The sequence below is a fragment of the Pygocentrus nattereri genome, chromosome 30 (assembly GCF_015220715.1).
Source record: "Pygocentrus nattereri isolate fPygNat1 chromosome 30, fPygNat1.pri, whole genome shotgun sequence".
In the NCBI taxonomy this organism is placed as follows: Eukaryota; Metazoa; Chordata; class Actinopteri; order Characiformes; family Serrasalmidae; genus Pygocentrus; species Pygocentrus nattereri.
The window spans coordinates 11,799,289-11,816,745 of NC_051240.1; the positions used below are offsets into that span (position 1 = coordinate 11,799,289).

A 17,457-nucleotide genomic window follows, 5' to 3' on the forward strand; every position below is an offset into this window, starting at 1 on the left:
CACAGTCTCAATCTTTAAATCTAGGCTGAAAACTCACCTTTTCACTTTATCTTTTGGCAGTTGATGTTCCCCCTTAGATAAAGGCAGCAGATCCAGGGGTCCATGGACACTGGGAATTACAGTAAACTGAGACGCTGGTGCTGTCGTCCCACTGCTCGCATGCGGTCACTCAGGTTTGTGGACGGTGGAGCGAAGGGGGGTGCCAAACTGTTTCAGAGTGCTGCCGTGTCTGTGTGTCCTTCTGGTTCTCTCCTTTTAGTTAAGCTGTCATAATCAGATCTGCCGGAGTCGTTAGCCACACTCTGGAAATGTTCACATTCCCTGTTTTACGTACAAACAAACAGAATAAAACCACTTCCATCTCCCTGCCTTTTTTCCGAGTATACGACCGCCCACATGTCCGGCCGGACACTGAAGGACAACTAACTGTCGAGCCCTCCTGCTACGCACTTAAGACCAGCTGCCCACGCCCCAGCTACCGCTACCTACCTTGGACTAAATACATTGATGTTTTCGTAGACTCCTAGCTATTACTACTATTAATACTACTGATATTAATATTAGTAGTATAATCACTTGTAGGTAGTCTGACCAGAGGAGAATGGGTCCCCCCTAGTGAGCCTTGGTTCCTCCCAAGGTTTCTTCCTCAGCTCTGAGGGAGTTTTTCCTTGCCACCATCACCCCTGGCTTGCTCACCTGGGAGTTTAACATTCTTGTTAAAACTCTGTCTTTTCTGAAATTCTGTGAAGCTGCTTTGTGACAACATTCGTTGTAAAAAGTGCAACAAATTTGATTTGATTTGAGTAACCATGCGGGGGCTTCTTTATCATTTGCAGATTTGTGTGCTTGTTGATATTCATTTGGGAAGACCAGTTGATATAATGGCCTGTACAATGCATTTTACAACAAACCACTCTGAATGGCTGTCAGTGTCTTTAAGACTGAACACATAACAGCAGTGTATGTTTGTGTGCACACGAGAACCTCTTTTATGTGTCATCCTCATGTTTTATGTGTCATATCCTCATAATATATAACACGATGAACTCAAGGTGTCGGGTGCCAATACTTTACGACCAGCTGAATTCACAAATTCAGTCTCTTTAACTGGTTTTGTAAAGTAAATGCATTGATGTTGTTGTTTTTTTCATGTTAAAAACAGCATAAAATGCTAAATCATAGGTTTATTCTATCCATCTGCATAAATGGACACCTTACTGTACATACTGCACTTTCTGTAACCCCAAGCCACATATCTTGCACACCTGAACACTCCACGCCTTGAGCGAGACACCTAACCCCCAATTGCTCCCTGGGCACTGTGGATAGGGCTGCCCACTATTCTGGGTAAGTGGGCTCACTGCCCCCTAGTGTGTGTGTTCACTAGTGTGCATGTATGTGGGTGTTTCGCTGCACGGATGGGTTAAATGCAGAGGTCTAATTTCACAGTGTGCAAACTCCGTGACAAATGGTTCTCAATTCTATATTCAGACATTCAAAATCAGTCAGCATGCTCCAGATATTTGAGATTTAAGGAAAGTATCGTTCTTCTCATTGTTGATCACTTTAAGGGGTGTAATCAAATGCCTCATTTCCCATTTAAATACAGAGGAAGCTGGAACGGAATCCGAAAGTGCGTTTTTGGGGATAAAATGTTCTGCAAATACAACGAAAGAAAAAGAATGAATGTTGCGCTGATCTACACGTGATGGGCCGGGGCGGGGCTACACACTAAGCCCCGCCCCATCATCCCCTGTCCAGCTGCGCTGTTTTGGTTTTGTTTTTCAGCGTTAGCTTCCTTCCGCTGAGGGTCGCCGCGCTTTCTCCAAAAGCGGCCGTGAAGCGAATTCCTAACACGAACGCTGTTTCACCTCGAAGCTCGAAGAAGCGCCAGACGGAACTAGTTATGTGCTTCAAACCAGCTTTCGCTGTAAATTAGCTGCTTCACTTCTGCTTTTGCTGTCGGGCTCCTGTTAGTTCTGGATGAAAATACCGAGGAATGGCAGACATGGAGAGGAGATGGGATGCTTCCAGCTGTACCGACTGGATGTCACAGCTGCCTCCACAGCTCCTGGATGTTCCTCTGTGGGATCTCGCCATCCCTGGTAGGACCACAGCGCAGCAACTTGGAGCAGATTTAGCCGTTAGTCCTGTCAGTATACTAACGTGTTGTTACTGTAAACGGCGTTTGATGTGCTTTTGTGCCGTCCAGGGAGTCATGATACCATGACTTACTGCCTGGATCAGCGTTCCTCAGTACTGCGTTCACAGCCCGGGATCCTGAGAGTGCTGGACCACGTCGCGCCCTGTATCATTCGGCCTTGTGTGAACAAGTGGGGCACCACTCAGGTGGGCAGGCTGTGCTGGGCTTCTGAGAGGCTCTGACTTTGTTTTAGGGCTGTATAGTGTGTTGTTTCTTAATCGCTATTGCAGGTGCTGACCTGGGCAGGTGGGCAAAAATGTAATATCACGATACTTCAGGAAGGTTATTTATGATACACTATGTGTCACCATATTTTTTTCTGACATCCAATCAGTTAGAACCTACAAATAGTGCTGCATTTTAAAAATACTAACAAAAACTTAGAATCCAATTACTGTTCAACGTTTCACACACTGTACTGCGCTAAATCCAACGAATCAGGGCTGATTATGCTCTCTTTTTAACCAAACAGGCAGTTGGGAAGGGATTTTTAGCATATTGTGATACGCTGTGATGAAATGTATTACAATAACAATAAATATCGTCATATTGCCCAGCTCTAAACAGTATGAGGGCTCCAATATGTAAAGGAACCATGTGATGTAGGGGTGCCCAAGCTTTTTGTCCCAGCAGTCCAAAGTGCAATGTTTATTGTGGGCTGTGGGCCAAAAAGACAGAATAATGTACAAATAGAGAAGTTTGATGGTTTCACGTAAAGTTGTCAAGAATTTATGTAGTGAAGCACAGAAACTAGGACTTCTATCTGAATTAGCACTACAAATAAATATAACATTTATTTCTGCAGGGCTACAAGTTCAGCAAAAATAATAACATTCACACATTTTAACACAGTAACCCAGAGTGAGATAAAGACAGATAGATAGATAGATAGATAGATAGATAGATAGATAGATAGATAGATAGATAGATAGATAGATAAAAAGAACTTTATTCATTATAACATTATTGGCAGTATAGTATTTTTTTCTTTGTCTGTTGCTTATTTATATTTATTGTTTTAGTTATTATTTTTTTGGGGTAGATAGAGATAGATAAGACAAATACTTTATTGATTCCAAAGGAAATTTAGCAGCCAGTAGCAGCCACACAACACATGATGGTGATCATAATAAGGGTGAAACAATATAAAGAGAAGAATGAATAAAAAAAACATCCACAGCCATAAACACAAATAAACACAAATGATTTATTGATCCCAAAGGGAAATTGTAGTGTTTCAGTAGCAAGACATAATTGCACATAAACTTTAACTCTAGACATAAGTTAAAGTACAAGAGAAATAGAATAAAAGTATATCTATTGCATATTTACATGGCATATAAGACAGATCTGTTGTACTTACATGACAGCAGGCACTGAGTGGTGGTATGAAGTAAACTAAAATCACAGATTATAGACATAACTGTTCTTTTCTTCCAGAATACAATAAACAAAAAAAAAACATAAAATCTGAACTTCTGTGTGAAGCTGACAACGATTTAAAGCAGCTCAAAATCGATATATATTTTCAATATCATCTTCCATCCCTAATAAAAATATGATTGTTTTCTTATTGGGTGAGGAGGTGGGGCCAAATCAAATCCCCCCACAATCCACCTTTCACTAATGTGTTTTAGTATGTAGGAAGGCATATCAAAATCATGATCTGTAGCAATATAATTATGATACAGCCATGGCATGCATGCGCTCATACAACTTTGTGTTTGTCTTTTTATTGCCCTCTCTTGTCAAATACAAATCCTTTAATTCTGTTCAGGAGCTGGTCATTTCCACCCAACTGGATTCAGGAATTCGATTCCTTGACCTCAGGATTGCCCACAAGACGAACGATTCTGATCAAACCTTTTACTTCGCCCATGGGATATACTCTTTGGTTACTGTAAAGGTGGGGGCTGTTATTGCTCACTTTTCATGTAGTAGGGCTGCACAGTATATTGTTTGATAATGGTTATAACGAAATCTGCCTTCACAGTGCTGATATTGCAGAAGTCTTTAATGTGAAAATGAGCCTCAAACAAATGACGGAATAGTTTTTATTGTGTGCTGTGAGCATCCTGACCAATCACAGATGTTCTTTTGGTGCTTGGGTGCCCCGAGACATTCACATGATTCAACAAACATTATACAAACAAAATAATGCAGAAATATTGCACAGCATATTGCACACCACAACATGAAACAAAATGAGACATAACTACAGTGTTTGAATGTATGTATTCTACAGGGTGAGTCGAAAGTCACAGGACACTGTTTTATTTTATTTTATTATTTATGCTGTCACAAGCCTCCACGATGTGGCGCTGAAGGTGGTGTTTCTTGCGGATTTTCTCAGCATACACAATTTGTTTGAGATGACTCCAGAGATAAAAGTCGATAATAAAATAAAAAATAAAATAAAACCTGTGACTTTTGACTCACCCTCTATTTTAAATGTGTAGCCATGTACTTGTATGTTGATTCAATGTGATTATCTTTTTGAAGGAGGCGCTCACTGCTATTGCCTATTGGTTAGAGCAGCATGCTAAGGAGGTGGTCATCATTGCTCTTTCTGCTTTTGATGATGTGAACCCTGCCCAGCACAGTAAACTCATTGACTTCCTGAAAAGCCTCTTTGATAAGAAGTTCTGTCCCCAAACAGTAAGTTCCTCTTTAAACTACCCGACATACTTAGGAACACAACAACGTCCACTCCTCATCCGCTTTCATATCCCATCTTAGGAAGTACCCACACTGAAAGCATGCTGGACTCGAGGCTATCAGGTTATTCTCTCGTACGACGACTCAGCTGGGAGTGGTCATATGGAGCTGTGGCCAGGGTGGGATTACTGGTGGGCCAATGAGTCCGACCCAAATCTGGTTATATCATACCTGGAGAAAAAAAAAGACACAGTGGGTAGACCGGGTAAGCTATATTTAAAAAAGCTGTCATACTTGTTTTCTTTGTTACAAGAAATGCAGTACTGTAATTAAAGACCTCTGTGTTTGGAATGTGGTATTAGGACGTGAGCTGATCTAGGATCAGTTTTTCTGTGCTCATTGTATGTTAAGCTCTTAAAAAGCCAGGTGTATTACATACTAAGGCTTATTATTTAGTAAGTACAGGGACTTCAGTACAAACTGACTGAGCTATTCTTGGATTATAGAAGTGTGTAAAAAACTGTCCCTGGCCATTAAAAGTCAGTAATATTGCCATAGCTTAGCTGAGGCCAGTGCTTTTACTCCAAGAGGCTTGACAAATATGGACCCACAGTTTTTTAACTATGTTAATGAAGTTTGACTGTACAGTACTGTGCAAAAGGCAAAGACCACCCTTTATTTGTAAGTATATTATAAGTATATTAATCATTTTTCAGGAGATATTTCTGAGATTAGTTATATGTAAAAAAAAACAAGAGTTCCCAAGTGAAAATGTGACTCCTAACATCCATGCAAGACCTTGTAGGCCACCAAAAATGTCCCCATCAGATAAACAGCACATAAAACTTTCATCTTTGAGGGAGAGGAGAAAATCAATCACAGAAGCCAAAGAAGTACTACTTGGTTCGCTAAAAAACTTTATAATGGGTGGTTCTTTACAGAGCTCTTTTTATAAATGAGATATGTGAATATAAATTACCTTTTTTTCAACTCCACATTTTGTAAAAGTTCATACCAAATAAAAGTTCTTTTCTTAAAACTGCAAGTCCAAACCAGGAATCCTGTAGCAACCTTTGCTTTTAAGGTTGTAGGTTGCAAGTTGATCATTCTTTCTTGTATGAACTTGCCTTGTCTGTCTCTGTCCTTGACTTCATCTACACTGTTTATTATAATCATCTTGTCTGCCATTCTGTCCAAAAGCTATTTTCTTCGTGGCTGGTCTGAACCTCACTGAAGACACCAAGTATGTCCTTCGCCATCTCTGCCAGTCTATGAAGAGCATGACCCTCAGGGCCTATGGTCAGCTGCTGGACTGGGTCAAACAGCAGCGCCCTGGCCGCCAGAAAACATGCCTCAATGTCATCTGTGCAGACTTTGTTGGGATTTCAAGAAATGAATTCACTCAGCTGGTTATTGCACTTAATACAAAACTCTTAAAAGAGAAGTCCTCAGGGGAACCTACAGAAAAAAACACAGTGCTGGATTGACATCCAGACTGCTGGATAAAGTTCAGGTTGAGATGAACACTGTAGGAGTTTGTTCAACTCTGGGGATTTTGCTGTGTGCTGTAATTAGATGGCTAAGAAAAGTAAAATGACATACTGTCCCCTATGTGAGTGTGCAGGTGTGTGCAGGTGTGAGCAAAACCGCATGAAAGACATGCAAAGCATGCATGTACTTTCAGAATGCACCAGCCAGTTTATGAGCTTGCACAGGTTGTACAGCATACAGCTTGCTAAAGTGAAACCCCACTGATTTTTCCAAATTTGTGCGTAATTATGTGAAAAAGATGTAAACAAAGTTATTCAGAGAGTTTTTGTGAAAAGCTTTGTCTTAGAGAAACTTACTAAGTCAAAATGGTTCACAGTGGTGGTGACAGGAACCAGAAGTTTGAGGAGTTTAATGCCTCTAAAAGCGAGATCGCACAAAGTTTTTAGATGAATATGCTGGCTAAAACATTGTTTTACAATCGTTTTGAGATATGCTTTAGGCTGAAGCATACAAAATTTTGACACTGCCAGACAAATGACACACTTTGTCTATTTTGTGGAAATAAGTTAATAAACACATTCTCTACAGGAACCATAGCTAAATATGACATTTTCCTGGAAAGCTTAGTGCACACGTTCTGTTTATTTACTAAGATTAACTTGTTAAATAAACCCTTCAGTATAAAATGTGCATACATTTTTTGCACAGGCCACATTTTATGCAACCCCCCCCTCTATATTTTAAATTCAGCAAATAACAGTAATTGTGTATTAAAATGTGCAGAAGAGAACAGAATTCTCTGTTATTTTGGTTTAGAAAACCAACGTTATTTTTTTAAAAGCCAGTCAATTTGGAGAGATGCATGCAGGCTGTTGTAAAGCACTGTAAGAAGAACATGCATCACTAATTTATCATTATCAACATTACATATAAAAATCGTTCGGTTTCGAAAGCACAGTGTGTTGGCGACATCTAGAGGTGATGATGAGGTCATGAATGTATGTGCACATTTCCACACTGTAGCCCATCCAGTTTGTCAGCTGCCTTACACTGCACTCATCATCGATCTGTTACAGTCTGCACGATTGCCGTTGAGCAGATATTATTTGAATGGGTGACCACCCTCAGCACAACAGTGACACTGACATGGCATGGTGACAAAGGCTGAATCACACAGCAGCGTCGGTGGGTTATTTGAGTGTGGTCCACCATCCAAAAATATCCGGTCAAGAACGGATCCATGGTCAGATATTGAGGATGTTTAGAGGATGGCTAATAGAATCAACTGATGGACTGCAGATTGTAACTGTACACCAGTAAGGTGGAGCTACAAGGTGGGCCTTTCTGACAACGTGAGTGTGTTTATAGAGAATATACTCAGCCAGTTAAAGTGAGTAAAATTAATAATAATAATATTCTTTTTTTTTTGTAAATTACTTTTTATTGGGAAATTCTGTTCGAGACAAAGGAAATACAGTGACATTCAAACATTCATATATCTTAAATAGTGATCACACAAAACAAATTAGATAAATAGACAACTAAAGCAAATACAAATCTTATCAAGAATTAAACTTCCATGAGATCACATTTTTTCCCACAAAGTAACCTTAAAGTCACTGATTTGTCCCTAAACTTAGTTCCCCTTTTAATAATTTATTATTATTTATTTAACAATTTCTTTGCTATTTATTTATTTTGAGGTAAAAATTATTTACATAAAGATGGGGAAGCTTACTCTTTAGTAAAAAGAGGAGAGAAGGACAGGAGGTCATGAGTTCTACAAAAAGTCTGGTCGCTGGGGTCTTATATATGCTAGCCATCTAGACCAGATCCGATAAAATTTCTCTGCTTGAATTCTTAGAGAATATGTGAGTTTCTCCATAATAAAAATGTCATAAACGACATCGTACCACTCTTGAATTTGGGGAGGCTCAGAGGACAACCATTTTCGAGTGATTGCTTTTTTACTTGCGGCTAACAAGGCACTCAGTAGTTTTTTATCACTTTGACACATATCCAAAGAAAGATTTCCCAAATAGAGAAAAGTAAAGTCAAAAGGTATGTTTAGTTGGAATATCTTACAGACGGCCTGATGGATATCCCTCAGTACATTCCCAATAAATATGGAAATGGTTTGCGCCATCCGAGCCACACATTCTCCAACAGCTAGACCCTGAGCCCTGGTGCCGTTTCTGCACAGGGGTAATAAAAAATCTAAGAATATTTTTCCAACAAAATTCTTTCCATAGTAGAGAACTTGTTGTTGCCCACTGATATTTACATATTTCCCCCCAGTCATCCTCAGATAGTGACACATTCCCCTCTTTTCCCCATTTTTCTTTAATATATAATGTTTTATTGTCTTTGAGAATGTTAATCTCTTTAGAAAGCCTTGAAATGAGTTTAGGACATGAGCCTGTTTTAGTAGTGGCCCCAATAATTTTAAGAATTCCTGTCTCATGGGCTTGTGGGTTTACATGTCTAGACAATTCGTTAAAATAGGATCGTACTTGAAAATATCTATAAAGATCCTTCTGTTCCAGTCCGTATATTTCTTTTAGAGATTCAAATGATTGAAATACCCCCTTTTGTAAAAAGGTCAAATATGTTGTTAGACCCCTCTTGGCCCACCTTTTAAAAGTATTATCTTCTTTGTTAGGGGAGAAGTCACTATCATAGGCACACCATCTCAACAATTTTACAGAATCATGTATCCCACTCAATGTAATTATCTTTTCCCAAATCTTCATAGTTAGGTTAATCCATGGATTCTCCATGTCCAAAAGATGTTTCATTAATGTTCTATCGGCTATCATTGCTTCCAAGGGAAAATTTGCTGCCATTGCATTATCAATTTCCTTCCATCTTGCTGTGTAATATTTATTGCACCAGCATATTAAAGGTCTTATCTGGGAGGCATAAAAATAAACACGAAGGCAAGGGAGGGCAATTCCTCCATTCTCCTTTCCCTGTTGTAATGTGGTATATTTTAATAATAATATTCTAATAAAACAACAGGCCTGAAATGCTTCAGTATTCTTTCTGGTTCTGGGTCAGTTAGTGTCTGTGTGTGAAATGGCATGGTGGGATCTAATTTTAGACAGCCCCTCTCTTTACACTCTATAAGGTGCTTACTGTGTCTACTTAAGTGATAATCCAGATCACCTGTGCCTTCCATGCGTGTGGCTTTGTATTTGGTAAATAAACATGAGGCCTTTTATGTTACTGTCTCTATGCTTAGTTTTATGTGTTTACATTTGGATTTGATTTGATGTTTTTAAGGATTTCCATGTTGTTCGAAGGTCCTTTATATACACTTTATATTTTATTCACTATTGACTCATGTATGGCGTTCTTGGTTGACGTGAAAAGCACTTATAAATAAAATTCTATTGCTATTTTTACAGCTATTTATTATTTTTACAGCTATTTATTTATCAACAATTTATTTTATTGCAGTGTTCTTCCTTCGTCCCAAAACAAGACCAGAATTTTCCTGAGCATATAACTTTATTTAGCTGGTGGCTTATTCAGTATACATTAGGAATACAGCATAAGTAGTATGTATACAGGGTACATGGTATATTTTATACATACAGTACTATGTGAAAGTGATCCCCCTTCATTTATTTAATGTCTATTCAAAACACTCTTAAAAGGGGATTCCACCATTTTTTCTAAATTTTTATGTAATTCAGTGAATGATATGCAGACAGTGTCGTTCAGAGTGGTTTGATGTGAAATGGTTCACTTTAGAGACACTTGCAGACTTAGATTTCTTTACAGTGGTCCCTGTAGTCACTGATTAATAAGTCTCAGTATGTAATAAATCTGAGAGGTGGTCTTTTTTCAGCATCGGAAAAAAAGCAGAAAACATATTCAATATAAAATTATACAGAAGCCTCAACAAGTAAATATAATATCTGTTTTCTGTATTTAGTGTATCCACAATATGCCTTTATTACAGCTTCCCTTCTTTTCAGCAGAAAAAATAAATAAATCTGCAGGGATATTTTTCCACTCCTCCAACTTCAGTCAAACTTCAATTGCTTGCATTTTCTGATTCTCACCTTCCAAGTAATCCCAAACACATTCAGTGGACTCTGGGGTAGCTACATCGTTTGAGTTTAGGAGGGTGCATCTGGATGTTACCTGATCTAGATACTTCGAGATGGATTTGAGATCTTCTAAGGCCTTCTCTCCCTCCCCTCTCACTCACTCTCCTCTCCCCACCTCTCTCTCTCTCTCTCCCTCTCCAATAATAAATAGATTAGTTAGGGATTCACAGGCGGTCAGTTGATTCGGCGCTGCAGAAACAGACAGATGGCTGAGGAGAAGCATAGGGATCTCATTACAGGGGCTTAGTCAGCACAGCCAGGCACGACCAGGAGCAGGTAAACTCAGTTACATGCTTGTTTTATGCCAGCCTGCTCTTCTCTCAGCAGCTCTAGCACCTCAAAGCCCTGTCCCACAGACCTGAGGATACCCCAACACATCATGGAGAAGGAAGAAGAGGAGGAGGACATTTTCACAGCCTGGCCTGCTGAAGATGAAGAGCAGGACAGTGCAGAGGAGCCAGAGGAGCAGGAGGACGAGGAGGAGGAGACGGGGAGGAAGAGAAGCTTGAATATACCCAGGCCGAGTCACTTGCTGACCAAACGCAGAGCCTCTCTTCCATGTCCAGTCAGTAGCAGACTCAAAATGCACTCATTTAGCTCCTTAAACTCTAAGCATGTTACTCAGTTATTGATATTAAGGCTTATTTTTCAGTAACTACTATTAAATTAATATTTAAATCACATAGTTATGAGAATGAGGAATTAAAGTAAAGGTTTAGGGGGTTACAGTGGCTTTCTTACGTGCATTATATACTGTATTTTATATATTCTGTCTAAAGTTTATACTTTATACTGTGTCTCTAACAGTAATAATAATAATAATAAAAAATAATAATAATAAAAATAGGCAACCCTTTATAACTTATAAAGTCCTGAAATAAGCCACTTTTCTGCTAAAGTTAGTGCACAATTTCTATTTACTTTTTTTTTATTTAACATATTAGAAAAAATACATAAAAATAATTTTTACCCAGGCCACATTTTAGATTTTGTTGTTTTCCAAAATGTTAAGTTCAGCAAATGAACAGTGATTGGGCATTAAAATGTGTAAATAAAATGTGTAATATATTCATTTGTTTTCACTTAAAATCAGTGTCATTTGACCAGGGGTGCCCAAACTTTTGCACATAGCTGTATGTTTCATTGACCACAGATATTAGAGTCACATACAGGCAATTACCAATTAATTGGTCTTCTTAATTAATTTAAATACTAATGACACTTTAATAATTTGAGGATTCTTTTCAAGATTTTTAAAAATAATTCTCTTTAGAAGCGATAAAATGGACTCTTGTAAGATAAATTGTTTACTAATTGTTATCACAGTACAGGCCTTTGCAGTACTAATATTGCAGAAGGCTGTAATATTCATATGAGCTCTTAAACCAATCAGTGTGTTCTTCTTGCAGTTTCACGTAACAATATACTGAATACTGTCACTCTTCTGTCTCTCTCAGGATCAACTGAGTGCTATGCAGCTGACCAATCTGACCTATCTGGCCCGTCTACATGCGGCCACCATGGCTCCTGCCCCGGCGCACGTGAGGCAGCACACCCGCAATGAAGAGGAGGACAAAGAGAGACCCCTACATGAGAGGCGACCCCCCGCCATCCCGACCATACCTGAGGTGCTGGAGCCACCGGAGAGGAAATTGCGGTTCAGGAGCCGCAACGTCATGTCACTAGTGAGTCTTACGTGGTCATGTGTCAGTTTTTAATCTCATTATGGAGGTCAACTCCCTAAATTACATTCAGTTATTAATAGGGTTATTATCAAGTAGATACAATTAATGACCCATAGCACCGCCATGTAAGGCAGAGGTCATCAGTTATGGTCTGTATTTATTTACAAAACAAGCATAATAGTTTTATCTGCGAATAATAATAGCCTGTGTTTTTGGTTTCAGCCACACTCCGCTTTTAAGTTCATGCACATCTTTTAAGTTTGTGTCAGTGTTGCCTGCTCAAGGTCTGTGCTGTGACTGGTGGAAAATGACTATACCTTTAACTGTAGCCATTTTTCCTAATAAATCAAGTTCAGGTTTTAATCTGATAAACAAATTGGCTTAAATCTAATGGAAAACTGCTTCAATATTTGCAGCTACAGCTGCCCTTTGTAGACAAGACTGGTGACCCTTAGCTCAGATGGTTGTGCCACTCGGGAGCCCCAGAAAACTGCATTTTTACTGAACAATGGACTGAGAAACATGCATTCAATACACCAGCTTTCAATTAGTGCTAAGCCACAGTGTCTCATTTGCAGTTAAATGGACTTATATTTCTGCCTTTTCTGTCCTGATTTGCATGATTATCCTAAATTACTTTCAGATATTTGTGCTATTTAGTCATAATTCATGCTCAATATTGGTAGGCTCAACATGCTTCCCAAAGACCAGATTAGGTTCCTGTAAACAGTTCTGTGCAAAACCACCCTTTATTTATTTATTTTAACTTAATTTTCCAGTCGAACCAGCCATTAAGCCTAAATTGTTACATTTTTCAAGAGATAAGATGAAATAATCTACTTGCATAAAGAAGTCCAGGGAAAATAAGTGAACAAACAGGAGTTTCAAAAATGATTGAAATGTTCAGAGAAAATGGGACTCCTAACAACCACCTGCAAGACCTGATAGACCACTAACACTGTCACCATCAGATAAACAGCACTTTGTCTTTGAGAGAGAGGAGAAAATCGAGCGGCCTCAGATCTGAAACATCCACAGGTATTTTGGTCTATCCTTCCACTATGAGAAGACAACACAGCACTGTGGGTCTGAAAGGATGTGTAATTGTCAAGAAGCCTCACTGAGAAAAGGACACAGACAAAAAAAAAGAACTTCAATCAGAACACCAAAACTGGGAATCTGAGATGTGGAGTGACATATTAAGGGCTGTTGAGTCTTGTAATTGTAGTTAGTTGGATCATGAGAAGCAAAAAATGCAACCAACTTCATGCAGAATTCTTTGAAAAACTGAAAACAAGTCTACTGAAATTAAAACAGGTTGTAATAAAGTCAAAAGGTGGACACACTAAGTCTTAAAAAGGATGTTATATTTAGCTGTTGAAGCTTCTGCGTAGATTTCCATTAAATATCTTTTCTGCTTTTTCTGATATTGAAACATTCACTGGAAATTAAATTAATAATTGGTGATCTCTGACATTTACACAGTAGTCTATGCAGTTTCATATTGAGCAGTAGAAATCTGGACCTGCTGTTGGGTCCTTAGAATGTCTAAACGGATCTGTGCTGTGGTCACTGTGGTCAGACTGAATCATGAAAGCAGCCTGTGGCTCTGATGTTGCTGGTGTGTGATTTTTGTTCTTATGTCATGACTAGACAGACTGCATGTGATCTGTTGTTTTTGTTTGTGTTTTGTTGTGGTCAGCAATGTGGTCAGTATATGCGGATGTGTAACTGTGAATATGTGTGTGAGACGCAGAGACACAGTTCTTCCCAGGTGCTGATGGGGGTGCTTTGTGTTGCAGAGCGATGCAGATAGTTTGTGTCTGATCTGCCATGATGACCTGCGCAAAGGAGGAGGATCTATCAGAGAGCTCCACTGTTCACACAGCTTCCACACTGAGGTAGGAGACTGCTGGACACTGGACATTTCTACCAAACTCTCATATTCTCATTACGCAGCTATAGCCATAGGTGGATTAGAAATCATTCACATATCACACAATAACAAAATGCTAAGAGTTGGTGTCACGAGCACAGGTTTGATTTCAGAAGTGTGGCAGGGGGACAATATGTATAAACAATAGAAGAAAGTTTGGCTGGTCCTCTGTTTGGTGTTGGTGTGGTACAGTGTAGTAGGTAACACCTCTGCCTTCTATGCTGTAAACTGGAGATCAAACCCCATCTGGCTAAGCACCCTACACTATACCAATGAGAGTCCTTGGGCAAGACTCCTAACACTACCTTCGCCTACTTGTGTAAAATGATCAAATTGGAAGTTGCTCTGGATAAGAGCATCTGCCAAATGCCATAAATGTAACACTGTTAGAGGGCAGCGATGAGTAGTATTTGTTTATTTGAGCTGTAGCTGTAGCTGTAGCTGTGACTTACCCCAGGTGTGGGTGTATTATAATACTATAATACTTAATACTTTACACTAACAATGTTTGCTATGCTGTGTCCACCAGAGGAGGATGGGTTCCCCTTCTGAGTCTTGGTTCCTCTCAAGGTTTCTTCCTCTTGCTCTTAGGGAGTTTTTCCTTGCCACCGCCGCCACTGGCGACGCTCATAGGGGCTTGAACCCGGATTTTCTTTTCTTTTTCTTTCTGTAATACCGATTGTTCTGTAAAGCTGCTTTGTGACAGCACCTATATATAAATCGCTATATCAATAAACTTTGCTTGCTTGCTTGTAGCTGATCAGCCAAGACAGGTTTGGAGTCCAAATGTTTCTTCTTTAGTTTAGAAGTGGAGCTAAAAGGCTAACATTGCTAACAAACACTAGATCTCAATAGTCACCCAAATAATTTTCATTAACACATCCCTAAAACAGCTCAACCCACATCCAGGTGGCTGCCTGCAGTTTTGTTTATTGTTATGGATCACAGTAAGTCTTAAATATTGTGTATTAAAGCACATCGACAAGTTTGTGCAACTGTAAAGAAGAGCTGGGTGCTGTTTGAGCGGGCTGAGAGAGGGTTTGAGGATGTATTAACGAAAATAGATTTGGTCATTTGGGTGACTACTGAGTTCCAGCATTTGTTAGCAATGTTAGCCTCGCCACTTCAGTTCTGGACTACAACATATGGACTCCAAACACGACTGACTGCACACTAAAAAATCATAGTTCTCCAAGGATTCTTTAGGAAAGAAAATGGTTCTATTTAGAACCGTGAACACTCAAAGAACGCTTAACATCATTAAAGGGTTCTTCTTCAGATTGATGGAGAACGTGCTGTAGATGGTTCTGTATAGCAACAAAAGGGTTCCTCTTTTTTTTTTTTATTAAGAAACACTTGAAGAACTGTTATTTTTAATTGGGTGAACCTTATTTGGTAGATGGCTAATCAGCCAGTTTAGCCGCTATAGGCTCATCTTTGTTGTGTGCAATAAACAAAAAACATAATTGCTTAATTTTTGCATAATTGCTTATCGCCTTTATTTATATAGCAGTTAATCATCAACTAATATTTTATAATCATGTTTTTGAGAATCCTGAGTGAAGCTGAATAATACAGTTATTGGAATGTGATTGGTCTGGAATGGACAGTAAAGTTCATTGTGGAAAAAAAGATTTGAGTTTTGAGTTAAACTGCAATGACATTATTTGCAGACTGCGTGTTTCTCTTACCTCCTCCATATAAAGTGCTGAGTGCTTTGTGTTTTCTCTGTTTCTGTTTCAGTGTATAGAGGAGTGGCTGTGGACAAAGCAGACTTGCCCTACATGCCGCAAGCATGTAGCCATGCCAGAACCTCTTTACTGGACATCCACTCGTGTCAAAGTGCCCTGACCCTTCACAGCCACATATGAAGTTATTTTTACCCATCTGAGATTGCTGGAATGAAGAGACTGAGAACTATGGACATGTGTTTTCAAAGGAACTGAGAATGCATCCCCCTGCAGCTTCTTTCACACACTACCTGTTGTGCTGCTGTCGGATCTCCTTGTTTAATTAATCTTGATAAGCATGGATCTGCAGCTCTAGATCCTCAAGTACATGTCTGGAACTTTCTGCTTCCTGCAGTTGCGAGTAATGGGATTATACTGGATTGCAGCAGCCTAGAGTGGTGAATGTGAACTGCAGATCAGAGGTACTAAACCTCAGATAAAATGCTGGCTAATTCATGGACAGAATGCTGTAATGTTTTTGTCCTTTTGTTTCTTATAGCCAACTTCTCTCTTTTAAACACTTTAGGTCATGTTAGAAAGTCTGTTCTGGTTTAGAAACTGATTTTCTATCTTGTATGTTGTAAGTCTGTATGTATAAAGTCTATTTATCCAATAGCTCATGGACAAAGAGTTTCTGGAAGAAGCTAACTTAGTATGTAACTAACCAAATCCATTTCAAAACATCAGTCTAAAACATATTTTCAAGAACACAAGTGTGTAATTTTTGTTCTGCCAAGTCCACATTCATTAATGTGCCAGGCATTTTTAAAGGCTTTTTTTTTTTTTGTAAATATAAAATGAAAGCCACATTAAAGCGTATTTTACTAGCCAGGCTAAAGTGCAGCTTCTACTTTGTTTAGTTAGTTTCACACAGTGTTACAACTCATTTCCTTCAATAAACAATGAGAAAAGTCCACGTCATTTATTTAAATTCAAAGCAGTTATATGTTTGGAAACTTTTAATGGAAAAAGGCAGTGGTAGTTAGGCCTTCAATTCAGGCCATAAATGTAAAAACTCGGCCAAAACTTGAGGAAAAACTCATCAGTGCAATAATGCTAAATTCTGCTAGCCTCCCTATGGGATTCTAGTATTTTGTTATCACTAGCTAACACAAGCTAACAGCAATTCACATTGGCAGTTCTGATGATTGATTAAACACAGACATTTAAAGCTTCTAAAAGATATTCTATGTTTTACTTGAAGCTTGTTACAGACAAACTAGCATATCGCTGCTGTCAGAACAAAATCTCCTATCTCCAAAATGGTAACTTTACAGGAGAAGGAAAAAACCTGCTCTACTTTTAATGTAAGTCAATGGAACCAGACGTTTTTCTAAGTCATATTTGGTTGTTTCTTTTGGTCCATTCATCATGGAATTTACACACAGTGTTAAAAACAACTAGTATTTTCAATTTATATCAAAAACTAAAAAACATCAAAAATGGAGATACAAGGTTGTTTTCTGACAGCAGCGATATGTTTTATCATGTAGCAGTTTCACCATGACTCTAGAGAGGCTTGGTCTTGGGCTAGTGCTGCTGTTTTCTAAGAACACATTGATTAGGCCACTCTCAGATTCGCAATCACATTTTTAGGACTTCCAGAAAGGCTAGAGGGACCTTTTTTGCATGT

At 38.9% G+C, this 17,457-nt stretch overlaps 2 protein-coding genes across 3 annotated transcripts; both read left to right on the plus strand.

The window, feature by feature from the left end:
- Window positions 1-1,728: 1,728 nt before the first annotated feature.
- zgc:112023 (PI-PLC X domain-containing protein 1) lies at window positions 1,729-9,755 on the plus strand. The gene is made up of 6 exons (XM_017702183.2): window positions 1,729-2,105; window positions 2,213-2,349; window positions 3,981-4,109; window positions 4,706-4,861; window positions 4,943-5,126; window positions 6,062-9,755. The coding sequence occupies exons 1-6, from the start codon at window positions 2,000-2,002 to the stop codon at window positions 6,346-6,348; spliced, it is 999 nt and encodes a 332-aa protein (XP_017557672.2). The 5' UTR covers window positions 1,729-1,999; the 3' UTR covers window positions 6,349-9,755.
- Window positions 9,756-10,473: 718 nt separating this feature from the next.
- si:ch211-207l14.1 (E3 ubiquitin-protein ligase CIP8) lies at window positions 10,474-16,738 on the plus strand. Of its 2 annotated transcripts, XM_017702188.2 has the most exons (5): window positions 10,474-10,749; window positions 10,830-11,038; window positions 11,931-12,158; window positions 13,961-14,059; window positions 15,838-16,738. In XM_017702188.2, exons 2-5 carry the CDS (start codon window positions 10,853-10,855, stop codon window positions 15,943-15,945), a joined length of 621 nt encoding a protein of 206 aa, XP_017557677.1. In that variant the 5' UTR covers window positions 10,474-10,749; window positions 10,830-10,852; the 3' UTR covers window positions 15,946-16,738. The 2 variants fall into 2 exon arrangements, with proteins under 2 accessions (XP_017557677.1, XP_017557676.1); XM_017702187.2 differs by having other exon boundaries at window positions 10,476-11,038.
- The last annotated feature ends 719 nt before the right edge of the window (window positions 16,739-17,457 follow it).